Here is a 13,876-nt window from a genome sequence, read left to right as displayed (position 1 = left end):
TTTTCAAGTGATTTACAGAAATAAAGGCTTGGTTCAGGTTTATGGCATGGTGATGTCCAGTGGTATGAGTAAGTAAGACAGGGATGGGCACGAGCACTGCAACTAACAAAGAGGTGCTTTCTGTCATTCATCATTGAAGGAAATTGACTTTGGGCTGTCTGTCTTTTTCAAACCTGGTCACGTGTTCACTGATGTGGTTGGAAGCCCATACTATGTTACCCCGGAAGTGTTATGCAAACGCTATGGTCCAGAGGTAGAGGTCTGCCGAGTTCGGGAAGTTTTGCAAGTGTTTTGAAGTGAAAACTGCGGGTGGATTGACCAATCATTGCAGATTTTGGGTTTTGGAGATCACTTAAAAGCATTGACCAGTTGCAAATATGAACTATCTCATTGGAGCGTTTAAGCTACCTTGTATAATATCTATCACCTTTTCTGATGGGAAAACTCGTAAGCAGGCTACTGTAAAGAAAGAAAATGGGCAAACTGCCTTGGTGCCTCTTTTTCGAAGCCAAGAAAATGTTGTTGGAGAGGTTTCGATAGAACCTGTTGCTGGTAAAAAAGTTGAGCATAATGGTGTAAAAATTGAGCTTCTAGGCCAAATAGAGTTGTATTTCGACAGGGGTAACTTCTACGATTTTATTTCCCTTGTTCGGGAGCTAGATGTACCTGGTAAGCTTCATGATCGTAAGACCTATCCATTCGAGTTCTCCACAGTTGAGATGCCATATGAATCATACAATGGTGTAAATGGAAGGGCTATCAATAGTAAAAGACAGGGCACAAGTGCGAGCGCATTTTTAGAATTTGGAGTTTCTACGAAACCTTGAAAAACAAGTAGAAGAAATCTTGTCAATCAGATCGAAGGATTTCCATGAATTTGCTGATGCATTGGAAGCTGTGAAACAGAAAGGTGTTATGGTCACAGTTGCATCTGCTGATGATGTGGCACAAGGGCTGGAGTTATATTGACTGATGTCGTTAAAGATGAGTTTGCATTAAATAAAAACAAATGGAAGCGGGTTCTAAGCCGGTGCCTCCCATTGCAAAAAGGGTGAAGAGCCTTTTGTTTCATTGGAAGGTCAGGAGCAGCTTCATCGATTTATCTTCGTTATGGCAGTCACCCATATTTTTTACAGCTGCTTAACAATGGTGTTGGCAATTGTACAGATTTACAAGTAGAGGGATCGGGTTTTACAGATTCAGGATGGATCGCCGTTGGTAAATGTTGCAGGGTGTGAAAAATGTTATTTCAAAAAGTTTTGAGCGTATTCATCACAGTAATTTGGCTAGCATGGGTATTATTCCATTGTGTTTCAAATCTGGTGAGGATGCTGAGTCGCTTGGCCGCGGTCAGCTTAGCATCATGGATCAACTTGTTCAGCATGGTGTGATAGCCGATTCGTCCTCTTTATGTTATGATGGGAGAGATTCCAGACATGGTGTTCTCCACATCAAATCCAAATCGCAGTGTGGGGATGGAAACAGTCCATACTACAATATATATCTGAAAGGAATAAGCGTCTCTGGTAATCCACTGCCCTTGGATCCTCAAGTATTCAACAATAGATATGGTACTGTCTGGGATAGTGGAACTACATATGCTTACCTACCAGAAACAGCTTTTGTAGCCTTCAGAGATACTGTGATAAAGCATCTTCATTCGCTCAAGCGAATTTATGGTCCAGACCCATCATATCCTGACATTTGCTTTTCTGGTGCTGGAAGAGATGTTTCACAGCTCAGCAAACATTTTCCACAAATTGATTTGCTACTTGGTAATGGCCAAAAAGTTCAATTGGCTCCTTAAAATTACATATTCCGGCATTCCAAAGTGCATGGTACTTACTGCCTGGGAATTTTCCAAAATGGAAAAGATCCCACTACTCTTCTTGGTGGTATTGTGGTCCGCAACATGCTCGTAACCTATGATCGGGCCAATGAAAAGATAGGATTTTGGAGGACTAATTGTTCTGAACTATGGGAGAGATTACAGGCAGCTGTACATCCGCCGCTTGCAAAGTCAAACTCTGAAGGAAAAAATTCAAGTGATAGTATACCACCAGTACCTGCAAAGTCACACACTGGAAAAAAGAATTCTAGTGATAGCATGGATGTTTGGCCACCTGCTTTACCTCCATCAGCAGTAAACGAAGGAGTGTATCGGGAAATTGGAGGAATAGAACTATACATGTCCATGACTGTTAATCCTAAGGCTTCCGGGTCCCTTGTGACTGAATTCAAAGAAGATATGGCACGGAAGCTGGAAGTTGCTGTTGATCAGCAAACACAGGTTAATATTCTGAATGTCAGCAACAGAGGAGATACATTACAAATTGAATGTGCTGTTTTGCCAGCCGACACTAGTAATCATATGACAAACAGTACTGCAGAGACAATCATCTCCCTTTTAAATGGACATCAAGTTCATCTTCGTGATGCCTTTGGAACTTACCATCTATTGAGCTGGAAGATTTTGCCATCTTCGAAAAGGACATGGTTCCAGCAACATGGATTAGTGCTCTTTGGTGTTGCTGCAGGTGTAACAGTAATTGCCTCAGCTTTGTTAATGTATTGGTATTGTTGGAGACAAAAGCAAGAAGTACTTGGAAAATACACGACAGTAGATGCTGCAAATCTTGATGAAGAGCAAGCTGTTTCAAATAGTGCAGCAGTTTCGTAACGCGCTACGAAACTGCTGTAGGTGGTGATTTTAAACGCAGAGCAGCTATTTTGATACTGTGAGCGGGAATTTTGAAAGAGAGACACCTGTCCATCAATACAGCCTACAGCACATCAGAAACATGGCAGCGTTCCATACCTTGGGTTATTAAAGAGACTTGAAGTACATGCTGCTGCATATTCGAAGTGCTGGGGGACCAGAGCCGGAAAGTAAGGGATATTCCCTAACATCACTAAGTAGTTAGAGCCTTCAGCATTCCAAGCCAGCATGCAGTATTAATTGCTCATCTCATGCCATCTCAGCTACACGAAAAGGAAACCATGTGTCAAAGCTGCAAGGAGGAATCTTCTACGAAGAAGATAGAGTTAGAGTTGTAATTAAATTAGAACTTTTTAGAACTTCAGTTAGTGCTTATTGTATTTAATGAGTTAGTTAAATAGCAGATAGGGGTAATTAGTAGCAGTCATCGAGCTCTCCTCATGCTGGAGGAGGAGGCTCAAATTAGTTAAGGGTGTATCTCTATATATAGATCAGATTTTGGTGTAATGAGGGTTGGATGTTTTTGAGAAAACAGAGTTTATTTTGGCTTGTGTAAAAACTTATCTCAGTAATACAAATGACTGCTTTTTCTTCTCAGGATTCACACGGTGTTTCAAGTGCTCAAGATATATGTGGTTTTGTTTTAGCTTTTATGTTTTACAGCTGTACTTATACACAATCACTCAGAATTCACATTGTTGCTCTGACTTCCTGTGTGTATTGGTAAGTTGAGGTTTCTATGAGAGGTATTTTGAGTGTTTAAACATTATATGCCCTGACTTCTATGAATGAGTAGTTTAATAGTTTGCTGAAGTGATGATTAACTCCATGAGCCCAATGGTAGTCTTTGTCATGTTTGTCCAGCCAACATATGTGTTAAATTTACTTTGAAAGAGTTAGCCATCTCATCAATAATTGAAATCAATAACCCTTTGAGAGAGCCCTCTCAGGCTAAGGAGGCTAAGCCTTAGTCAAAAATCTGGTTTGAAATAGTTACACAGAGTCTTGCTGATTAGCAGCCTTCAGTGTTTGATTTTGTGATAACATATGTCTTCAAATCTATCTTCAAATCGTCCATCTTAGCTTCTACGCCTTTCTTTAAACCATCCATCTTAGCTTCTACATCTTTCTTTAAACCATCCATCTTAGATTCTGTTCCTTTTTGTGCAAGTGACACTTGTTGCACTTGGTCTCGTAATTTTGCTATATCATGTTGCATTTCTTCCTCTTCTTCATAAGTCATGCTAGAGCTTTCAGGTTGCTTACTAGGTGTTTGCATTTTCTTTCCTCGGGGCATAAATTACCGATAATAATGCTTTACTATGTCCTTTGAATTCCTTCAAACCAAGCTTACGCAAAAATTTAAAAAAAACTACACACCTTTTTTCACTTTGTAGAAGCCTGATATTGAATCTGATGTATCTCTGTAATTTCGAATCATCCAGTTCTAAAATTGTGATCTGTAGTAGCCTTCTATGTCCTCTTTCCAATTCCACTAGTCTGATCCAAATTGGATTCTCCAAGAAAGAGTTATGCACAATCTCTCGCAGTGACTTGATTGTAGACTAGTTCAGTAGAGCGAACTTGTATGAAGTGCCACGTGTCACTGTTTGAACCTTTGACTCTGAAAAATATTTACAAGAAAATTAAAGTCTGTCCTCTTTCTGTACCTTCTTGCAAAATCTCAATCCGATGCTTAGAAAGAAAGTTATGACGATTTTCCCCAGGTCACCTGTTTGGAATGTAATTCAGGAGTCTGCAAAAAGACCAACTTCCTCAGATCATATCTCCGCAAATATAGTGCAAAAAGCTCTGAAATTCGGACCCGAGGTTCAGCGTGATTTCTTCTCAAATGGGCTTTTTTTGCAACTTCTGAAACGTCGCAGAAAAAAAGTTATAGCAAGCATGCCACGATAACCTGTTTGGAGCAGCGAAACCCTAGAATCCAAAGCTCTGATATCAAATGTTATGAAACCAGCTCAAGAAAAAAATAGAAAAGATAGATCAACGCCTTAGAATTCAGCCTCTTCTAGGGGGAAACCTCCTTTACATTACATAAATGAAAAATTCTTGGATGATACAAATGAAAAGACCTCCTTTCTATATGTAGGAGTCTAAGGGGTCATAACATAATCAGAGCCGACATAACAATAATAATGTAAGGGTGGGCTTCTATGGGGCACAATAGTAACAATATGGGCACTACATGGGTACATCAATATAATAAGTGGGTTATAATAATAAAAACAAGGGGTTACACTAGTAGTATAGGGGCCTAACACTATTATCTTCCAACACTCCATTGGATCTATGCCACACGGGCATCACAATTATCATCAGCAGACACTCGGTTGCAGACACTCCTATCTGTGAACACTCCACTGGATACTCTCTATCCCACACAGGTGTCATGGGCAGCAAAACCCTCTTCAGCGGACACTGCACTGGAAACATCGCTCTCCAACAACGTCAAAATAGGGTAGAATCCACTTTCCCTTCACCACTATCAATCCCTCCTCTGGCTCTTCACACCATAAAGCCCACAACTCTGCACACCATCAAGCTTAAACACTCCTACTCACCCTTATGCCATCTTCCGGACAACATTGGACCTCACACAGCTCCACAGGCTCTGGTAGTGAATCTCAACACACAAGGTGGCCTTTTAACAATGTTCTTCTTAATCGCACTCTGTCCCATGGTCTACGCTGGTTGCTTCTCCAGACAACCTTTTAACAATGCTCTTCTTAACCGCGCTCTGTCCCATGGTCTACACTGGATGCTTCTCCACACATCTCCTCTATGCTTCTTACCAAGCCATCGTTATCTAATAATTCCACACTACATGAGCTACAAAGCCCATTTCGGCCTTCATAAACTTCTTGAAGCTCGGTTTTCCCAACATACAACTCCACACGCTTTTTGTTGGACCTTAGATGGAGCAACTCTCCAGGTGATCTGTTCACATAAATTGTCTTCCAAGAAACGACAACTTCTTTAAAGCCAGGGTTTTCGTTTGCGTTACCACTAATCCTTGCCACGTCCAAGTATTTGGCACTGTAGAAATTCCTCCAAGAGGCATCATAAGGGGGGGAAATCAAGCTACGACGACGTTCGTAAGACTCAACCGAGATTCCACCATGCTGGTCTGACTGCTACTCTATTTGTTTTTCAAACTGGAAAAAATAGCCTTTTCCTTGGTGCCCTTAGAATCTTGGATGCATTATCATCAACCTTCACGACTTCTTACATGAGTGCCACCACATAGTTACGCTCCAATGCTTATACCTTTGGTTAGAGCTCTTGATATAGCGGGGCTTGTCATCGTTGCGGTCTGCCATGGTTTTGCTTTGTTCTTGGTCATGTCCATTGAGGTGAACATCTTCGGTGGCCACATCAACCCAGTTGTTAAGTTTGGGCTGGTCCTTAGTGGCGAGATCACCATTCTCAAAGGCATCTTCTACTAGATCGCTCAGCTCGTTGGAGCGATCATTGCTTGCTTGTTGCTTAAGTTCGTCACTGCCGCACTGACGACTCTTATTCACAGTGTAGTGGTGGGCATGAAATCTGGCGATGGAGTCCTCATCACCTTCGCTCTTGTCTACACTATCTACGCCACCACGACGAACCCTAAGAAGGTGTTGTAGCGGCTACAACCACCCTCTAAATTTTTTCCTTAGCCCGTTTTGGAGCCTCCCTACTGAACTTGCAAAACATCTTGTCCTGCTTCATCAAGTACACAAGCTTCAGTGTTTTTCTTGCACAAAGGCAGCCTGTCAATCACATCTTGATGCATTTCGCTCACAGGCTGAGCAGCTCCCCCAAGAAATTTCTCAATTCTGGAGGGAAACCAACCTTCCCTCCAGAAATTGCACAATCCTGACTAGCAACCTGTTGGGCTCCAGAATTGCGTAATTCTGCGAGTCAACACTTCCAACAGGAATTGCACAATTTTCCCCAATAGGGTTGCTCAGCCCATAATTTGCGCAAATCTTGGCAGCAGTCAGCTGTTCTACCCAGAAATTGTGCAAATCTTGTGGGTAGTCAGCCCAGCTCCCAACCAAAAATGTGCATTTCCTTCAAGCAATTGAGCAACCTCTTTCATGTGCAACTGAGTTGACAGGGTCCCTCCTAAGGCAACATGCAAAGGAATCCCTTGTTTTAGGGATCTATGTTTAGCAAGTGGAGGTTACATGCAAGGATCATTTCAGAAACCTCCCACCAAGTGTCAATTTTCCTAGATTTGTGGCATGCGCGTCACAACCTCGATGTTATCGAAACTCATCAACCGAACACTACATAGCTCATTCCTCACATCTACCTTACAACTCTGACATCCCACATCACATCTAGGAGCAGTCGTCACATTCAGCTTAGTTGTTATGTGGTAAACCCGCTTCCCATGCTTTGTGTTGCATTTCTGTCGCTTTTTGTGTTTTCGCTTGTATGAGTACTGTTTTCTTGATTTATTTAAATTCTTGTTGTCATTTACATGTATATTAGCTTGTCCTATCACCATTTCAGTTTTCGTCAACATCTCACTTCTGTTGCATGCATGAAACTATTTTTTGCGAACAGTCGTTGATTCGGCGACTCGCCAAACCCACATGCATGTTATTCCATTTTCTGAATTTTTCATTCACCATTTGCATGCATGATCATTCACTTATGCTTACACTTAGTATCAATATGAATTTGCATTCACATTCGCATTCAGTTGCCCGTCGGTGAGTTTTGGCCAACCCTGGCTCGAACTTTGCCTCGCTAGACAACATTTCACAATCATGAGAGGGAAGGCTTTGCCTTCCTCTCCATAAATGCACATTTATGCCCAACAGTTGTTCCCCAAGACTTCTTTGCACAACCTTGAGGGATAGTGACTGCTGGCCAAGAAATTTTCACAATGTAGCCACTGAGCCTGTAGCCATTTCCAGCTGAGATTGCGCAATGCGCAAATCCAGCAGTCAAAAGCCATACTGGACTGTGCATTACTTAGTTCCAGCAGTTAGTCAGTTTCCTAACAACCCAGACTGTGCCTTGTGAAGTCTTGGCAGTCATTCTCCCGACCTCTCGACCGAAATTGTGCAACCTTCATGATCAGTGACATAAGTATGTTGCAAGTCAGTTCTCAAGTTCAGTTTGGTTTTCGACTGACAAATTGCTTACCATGAGTGTTGCCATGTCTCCAGATATTGCAAGTTTTCATCTGCCTCTCAGCAGTGAAGGTACAATGGTCTCCAAGAGGGCAGAGTCGAAGACACCGTTTAGAGCATGCTTGGAGATGCAGTCGATCAAATGTCGATGAGCTTGCCTACTCACGAAGATATCAGGTTGTTCGTAGACAAGAACATCAATATATCACTGATGATGAAAGAAACTTTGGAGACTCACACTATGATGTGACGGTGCAACATGAAGATCACATGAAGAGAGAGAATGGAACAAAGAAGGAGGTTCATGTGCTGAAGCAGCAACTCAAGAAGAACATGAAGCTACAAAGATAGACAAATGAGTTGCAACAAGAATAGGAACAACAATGGGTGCAACATGCACTCATGGATGAAACTTCACCCGTACAAGTTAAAGATCCATTCCAACAGCTGACACAGAGTAGACATGGTGAGCAGTGTTCTTGTTCGCATGCAAGAGATTCACCGGCATGCATGTCATTGTGCGCACGCATGCAATCCAACCCATTCAACACACTCACCAAGGCAAAGACAAGAAGCAAGTCCAACTGGAGTTGAACATGTACTTCGACAAGTTGATCCGCATGACCACCAATACACACTTGAAGATCAGAACAAACACTATGCATCAATGTGTTGTCGGTTCAGCCACATTCAAGAATACCATGTGCATGTTAGCAAATGAGTTGGATGAAGAAGCCGAACTAATGCACCACTTACAACGGAGGCAAGAGTTTGCTTCAGCAAGATGTCACCATGAGGTGCATGCACACCATCACAGATGACCAAGCTTGGCATCAGCTCACCACTTTCACCATCACAAGCATGACAAAGAGTTGGTCTCATCACAGTGGAACGAGTGTCAGTGATGTCTTGCTCAAGCCATGTTGTCTCACATGAGTACAAGTGCATTGTAATGTTGAATCATGTCAAGTGTAAGTCAAGTGTCAATAGTTGGATGTAACAGTCAAAGAGTAGGTGAAGAGTCACAAGGGTAGTTGAACTGTCACAAAGGGGAATGTCAAGGATCACCCCACCCTTTTCTATAAATAGTCCCTCATAACTCTTTGTATAAGCTTTTGGTTAGCCAAGCTTCTGATAAGACCATCTTGGAAAGGGTTTGAACAATATTGTAAAGCGCCATGGCTTCTCCACTGCACAGATCTAGTTCATGTTTTTGGAGGAGCAGGCGGATGTCTCTGTAACGTTCCACTATTGGGGTTAGCAAGTTTACATGGATGTATTGTACGATTGGAACTTACACTTCTTTATATAATAAGAGCCATAACGTTTTCATGCATATGTTGTTATTGTAGTTGGACTGTTCCGATTGCTCTAGAAATGTATGTTGTTTAACTTAGGTAGTTGTGCATGAAAACTTTTGTATGCAATTACATGAACCTTGTTGCAAATGTGCTATTGGTTTAATCATCACTTTGGATTGCTGGACTGACCTGCTTTCCAGCTTGTGATGCATCTTCGCTCATGTGTTCCCTTCCCAGCTGAGTATACTTATAGGTTGCCAAGGGGTGCACTCATCTCAACCCACCTGTGTTAAAAACCTCTCATACACCTTCCTTGACTCACTACAGCAGTTACAACCTTGCTACTAACAGAGTTATTTTACTTGCCTCTGTGCGACATCGCGATCAAGGCATTACCATACGACCCACTGCTGGGAATCCTACACCAAATGATCTGAGGTCTAATTGGGACTTCTTACCAGGGAGATCCCCTTGACATGTTGACGAGTCTAACACCGTCAACCTTTCTGGCACTAGAAGGAGGGAATGATGACAAGCTGTGTCCTCTCATCCAGTTTTGAACCTTTGCATACCTTTCATGGATTCTTTCACTCTTCTCCCTCTGTGATGTTTTTCGAATTGTGAAGATGTCTCTATCACGGGGAGTTTTTCGATCTCTTGTCCACTTACATGTATGATGGTGAAGGCAAAGTGGCCTGGCTTGAGTAGTTACATGACTTTCTTTCCATGCTTCATGAGGAAGATGGGTGTTCTGATGAACAAGCCAACTTGCTGCTTGCTCACACATTTCGTGAATCTCCATGTTGTTGGTTGCTCAGCCTACCGGCTGGTAGCATGCACTCACCTGAGAATTTTTGCGATCTCATTGAAGACACTTTCTATCATTTTGATCCAGACCATCTTGACTAAAAGATGTTAAAGCAATGGAAGGCTCTGCATGAATCAATTATTGATTTTTGGCAGCACTTCCATGACTTGCAGTTTCAAGCGCTGAGGAGCCAGATGAAATTTTCCTACCTTTGGGACTGGTTCGAGTATTGCCTTAAGAAATCTTCCCGTCCCAAGAATAAGCTTGAGATAAAGCGTCGTGCAACATTATTCATTGATGAAGCTGCACAATCTCATGCAGATACAGTCACTGTCTCAATTGAGTGTCCACATTCCTATCATTCAACAGCCCCACCACTGCCTAGTGATGTTGAAGATCATGCTCACACACCTGTTCAATTTTCAAATCCTCCCAACATCACTTCACTCAATTTTCGCGTAGATTTGGTTGTAAGTCCTTTGAGTTCTCATATGCATTCTATTCTATGACCTCCGTCTTCGCACTCGGGTGTTCCTCCAGATGATGTTGTCTTGTGTTCGTCCATCCCGGACTCTTTACTTGTTGTGAACGAGGAACAACCCCTTGACGGAGTTGTTGTTAAACAACCAACATGCATTGTCATTCATGAAGAGTATGAGTGGGATCTTGAGCCTCAACACTCAACGAAGGATGACTCCCTTCCATCCGAGCCCCCTCCGTTCTTTCCTAACATTTTTGGTGAACTTGCCATCCATGATTTCGCATGCGTGTCTTCATCCACGGATGCATCCATTGTTGATCACTCGCAGGATTCATTGGATGTTGGTTCGTAATTCGACAACAGAGAGGAAAAGCTATTCATTGAAAATCCACTTGATCCTTCATCTGTATTTTTAGGAAACACAGAGGATGAGTTTGTTTGCTTTTCATCTTCCCCTCTGTTTGACTCAATTGATCATGAGGATGCCAATGAAATCATTGATTTTTATGATCATGGTGGTCATGATCCATTTGTTTCCATATTTGATCACGATAATGACTCTATCACAATTGATCTTTCGAAGCCACTGGTTTATGATGAACTACCTGATGATGAAGTTGAAACACCCAAGACTGTCAAGGCACTTCAGCCCAAGCTGATGGTTATGTCAGGTCTTCGCTCTCTCGGGGTTAGTCTCACTTCCGATCATGAAACTGTTCAATCACCCAAGGCTCCTCATCACTCATCTGTATGCATTGAAGATTTATCTCACACACATATCACACTTCCTCCACAGGAATTGCACGATCCCATCACTCTTTCATTAGAGGAATCTTACATTGCAAGCACTTGTTCGCGACACAAGTTATCTTTGTTTATTTCGTTTGCTTGCATGTCACAATCAAGAGTGTGCTTATGCTTCAAAGTTGCACGCAGTGACCCACATCATTATGATAAGTCCACGGACTACTCTTCATGCACTGGTACTTACTTATGTCCCGTGGGCACTTTGAAACATGAAGTGTGGTTGTCTTCCTTGTTGTACCTTTCTTGCTTGTTGGTTTGCAAAATTGGGTTTCTCGCGGACCAAACCTTCACCAACATGGGTCAACCAATGTGCCGGTGGCTGCATTGGAAACATCACTTCACATGATCAAGCTCATGCACCGTTAGTGTAGGAGTAGGAGTAGTGTTTGCTTTCAGTTGTTTGCTTAAATGCTTTGTTTGCTAGTTGATTTTCTTTCTTGTTTGCTTACTCTCCTTGCTTTCTCTTTTGATTCTGCTCTTGCTTTGCTTTGTTGTTTGTTAGTTCACTTGTTTCATTCGTAGGTTAGTTTCGCATTAAACCATGTATGACTCTTGAAGTGAGCTGGGTAAAGTACAAGAGGGATTGTTCAGCTATCACTCTTGGTTATCTGTCATCTTGCCTCTGTATGAAGAGCTTGTTACTTTTAGTCCATGATATGTTGAAGGAAAATATGTACCATTCGAAGTGAACCTTGGTGAAAACACAGCGCTTGCGCGCTAACTAGTGTCACCTTCTCTAGTCGGTTGTTTTTGGGTGAACCCTTGTCAACTCAGTCAAGTAGAGTAAGGTGAGGAGGGAAACATTAACAAGCACGTCAGAGATACAATAAACTACTTCTCTGCTAGAACAACCTCTTCTGTTCTCAATAAGTCAGGATCCCTCTTCCGCCTCTGAAATGAATAAGTGCTATGCACAATGAAAAATGAAAAATCAAAAAATCAAAAGTCAAAAAATTCAAAATGAAAAATGAATAAGGTGAAGAAGAGAAAGGCTTCTTATGTAGGGTGGTGATGTAAGTAACTCTATTGGGGTACTGACCAGGCTCCATGGTAGTGGAGCCATGCTTTTGTTCCTATGTGACTCCATCGAGGTACTGTCCAGACCTGCTAGTAGTGGAGCAACACCAGATATAAAACTAAGACTTTGACGACTATATTGCTTGTTCACCTATATACCCCTCAACCCCAATCGGAACAACTATGTTGCCTTGGCTTGGAATGTGCGTTAATCGACCAAGGGCTTGGTAGATGCTACATCTTACAATCAAGCTAGTGTGAAGCTAAGATGAGTTGTGAACTGAACAATACTTCCAGAGGTGTTAGACTTGCTTTTCACGAATAAGGTTCATTCAGAGAGCTGGAGTTCTACCAATGTGTCGCCAAGTGTTGTAGTGGCTACAACCACCCTCAAAAATTTTTCCTTAGCCCGTTTTGGAGCCTCCCTAACAACCTTGCACAACATCTTGTCTTGCTTCATCAAGTACACAAGCTTCAATGTTTTTCTTGCACAAAGACAGTCTGTCGATCAAAGCTTGATGCATTCCCCTCACAAGCTAATCACCTAGACTTGGTCCAAAATTGCACAATTCTGTGAGTCAACACTCCCAATAGGAATTCTGCAATTTTCCATATCAGGGCTGCTCAGCCTAGAATTTGCACAAATCAGGGCAGCAGTCAACTTCTCTGCCCAGAAATTGTGCAAATCTCCTGGGCAGTCAGCCCAGCTCCTAGCCAGAAATGCACATTTCCTTCAAGCAGTTGAACAACCTTTTACATGTGCAACTAAGTTGACCGGTTCCCTTTGGGACCGAGCAAAAATACTTGCATGCATGGGTTGCTTCTCCCAAGGCAGCATGCAAAGACATCCCTTGTTTCAGGGATCTATGTTTAGCAAGTGGAGATTACATGCAAGGATCATTTCAGAAACCTCCCACCAAGTGTCGCTTTCCCTAGATTTGTGGCATGCACATCACAACCTCCATGTTATCGAAACTCATCAACCGGATGCTGCAGAGCTCATTCCTCACATCAAACTTGCAATTCTGACATCCCACATCACATCTAGGAGCAGTCGGCACATTCCGCTCAAATTTTTTGGGGTAAGCCTGTTTCCCATGCCTTGTGTTGCATTTCTGTCGCTTTTTGTGTTTTCTCTTGTATGAGTACTATTTGTTTGATTTATTTGAATTCTTGCTATAATTTACATGTATATTAGCTTTTCCTAGCACTGTTTCAATTTTCGTCAACATCTCACTATTGTCGCATGCATGAAACTGTTTTTCACGAATGGTCACCAATTTGGGGACTCACCTCACCCACATGCATGTTGTTCCATTTTCTGAATCCGTCATTGACCATTTGCATGCATGATCATTCACTTATGCTTAAACTCAGTATTAGCATCATTTTCATTCACATTCGTGTTTAGTTTCCCATCGACGAGTCTGGCCAACCTTGGACCGGACTTTGCCTCACTAGACAACATTGCACAATCCTGAGAGGGAAGGCTCTGCCTTCCTCTCCGAAAATGTGAAATGCTACCCAAAAACTATTCCCCAGGCCTGCTCTACATAATCCTGAGGGATAGTGACTACTAGCTAATAAATT

At 42.2% G+C, this 13,876-nt stretch overlaps 2 protein-coding genes and 1 pseudogene across 2 annotated transcripts; all 3 read left to right on the top strand.

The window, feature by feature from the left end:
• Positions 1-377: 377 nt before the first annotated feature.
• Positions 378-827, top strand: LOC149161412 (vacuolar protein sorting-associated protein 26B pseudogene; annotated as a pseudogene).
• A 395-nt stretch (positions 828-1,222) lies between these two features.
• LOC149161411 (aspartic proteinase 36-like) lies at positions 1,223-1,807 on the top strand. The gene has a single exon (XM_089434869.1). The coding sequence runs from the start codon at positions 1,223-1,225 to the stop codon at positions 1,805-1,807; it is 585 nt and encodes a 194-aa protein (XP_089290995.1).
• A 105-nt stretch (positions 1,808-1,912) lies between these two features.
• On the top strand, positions 1,913-2,680 carry LOC149161410 (uncharacterized). Its single transcript, XM_089434868.1, has one exon. It carries the CDS (start codon positions 1,913-1,915, stop codon positions 2,678-2,680), a length of 768 nt encoding a protein of 255 aa, XP_089290994.1.
• Positions 2,681-13,876: the final 11,196 nt, after the last annotated feature.

This window comes from Pinus tabuliformis, chromosome 5_2 (genome assembly GCF_031772625.1).
Source record: "Pinus tabuliformis cultivar Carrire ecotype Pingquan chromosome 5_2, CPIR1, whole genome shotgun sequence".
In the NCBI taxonomy this organism is placed as follows: Eukaryota; Viridiplantae; Streptophyta; class Pinopsida; order Pinales; family Pinaceae; genus Pinus; species Pinus tabuliformis.
Note: the sequence above shows the minus strand (reverse complement) of the source record. Positions and strands in the feature narration are given on the sequence as shown.

Excerpts from the sequence above, each read along its gene's own strand:
- LOC149161410 (XM_089434868.1), top strand. The coding sequence starts at position 1,913 with ATGCTCGTAACCTATGATCGGGCCAATGAAAAGATAGGATTTTGGAGG.
- LOC149161411 (XM_089434869.1), top strand. The coding sequence starts at position 1,223 with ATGTTGCAGGGTGTGAAAAATGTTATTTCAAAAAGTTTTGAGCGTATT.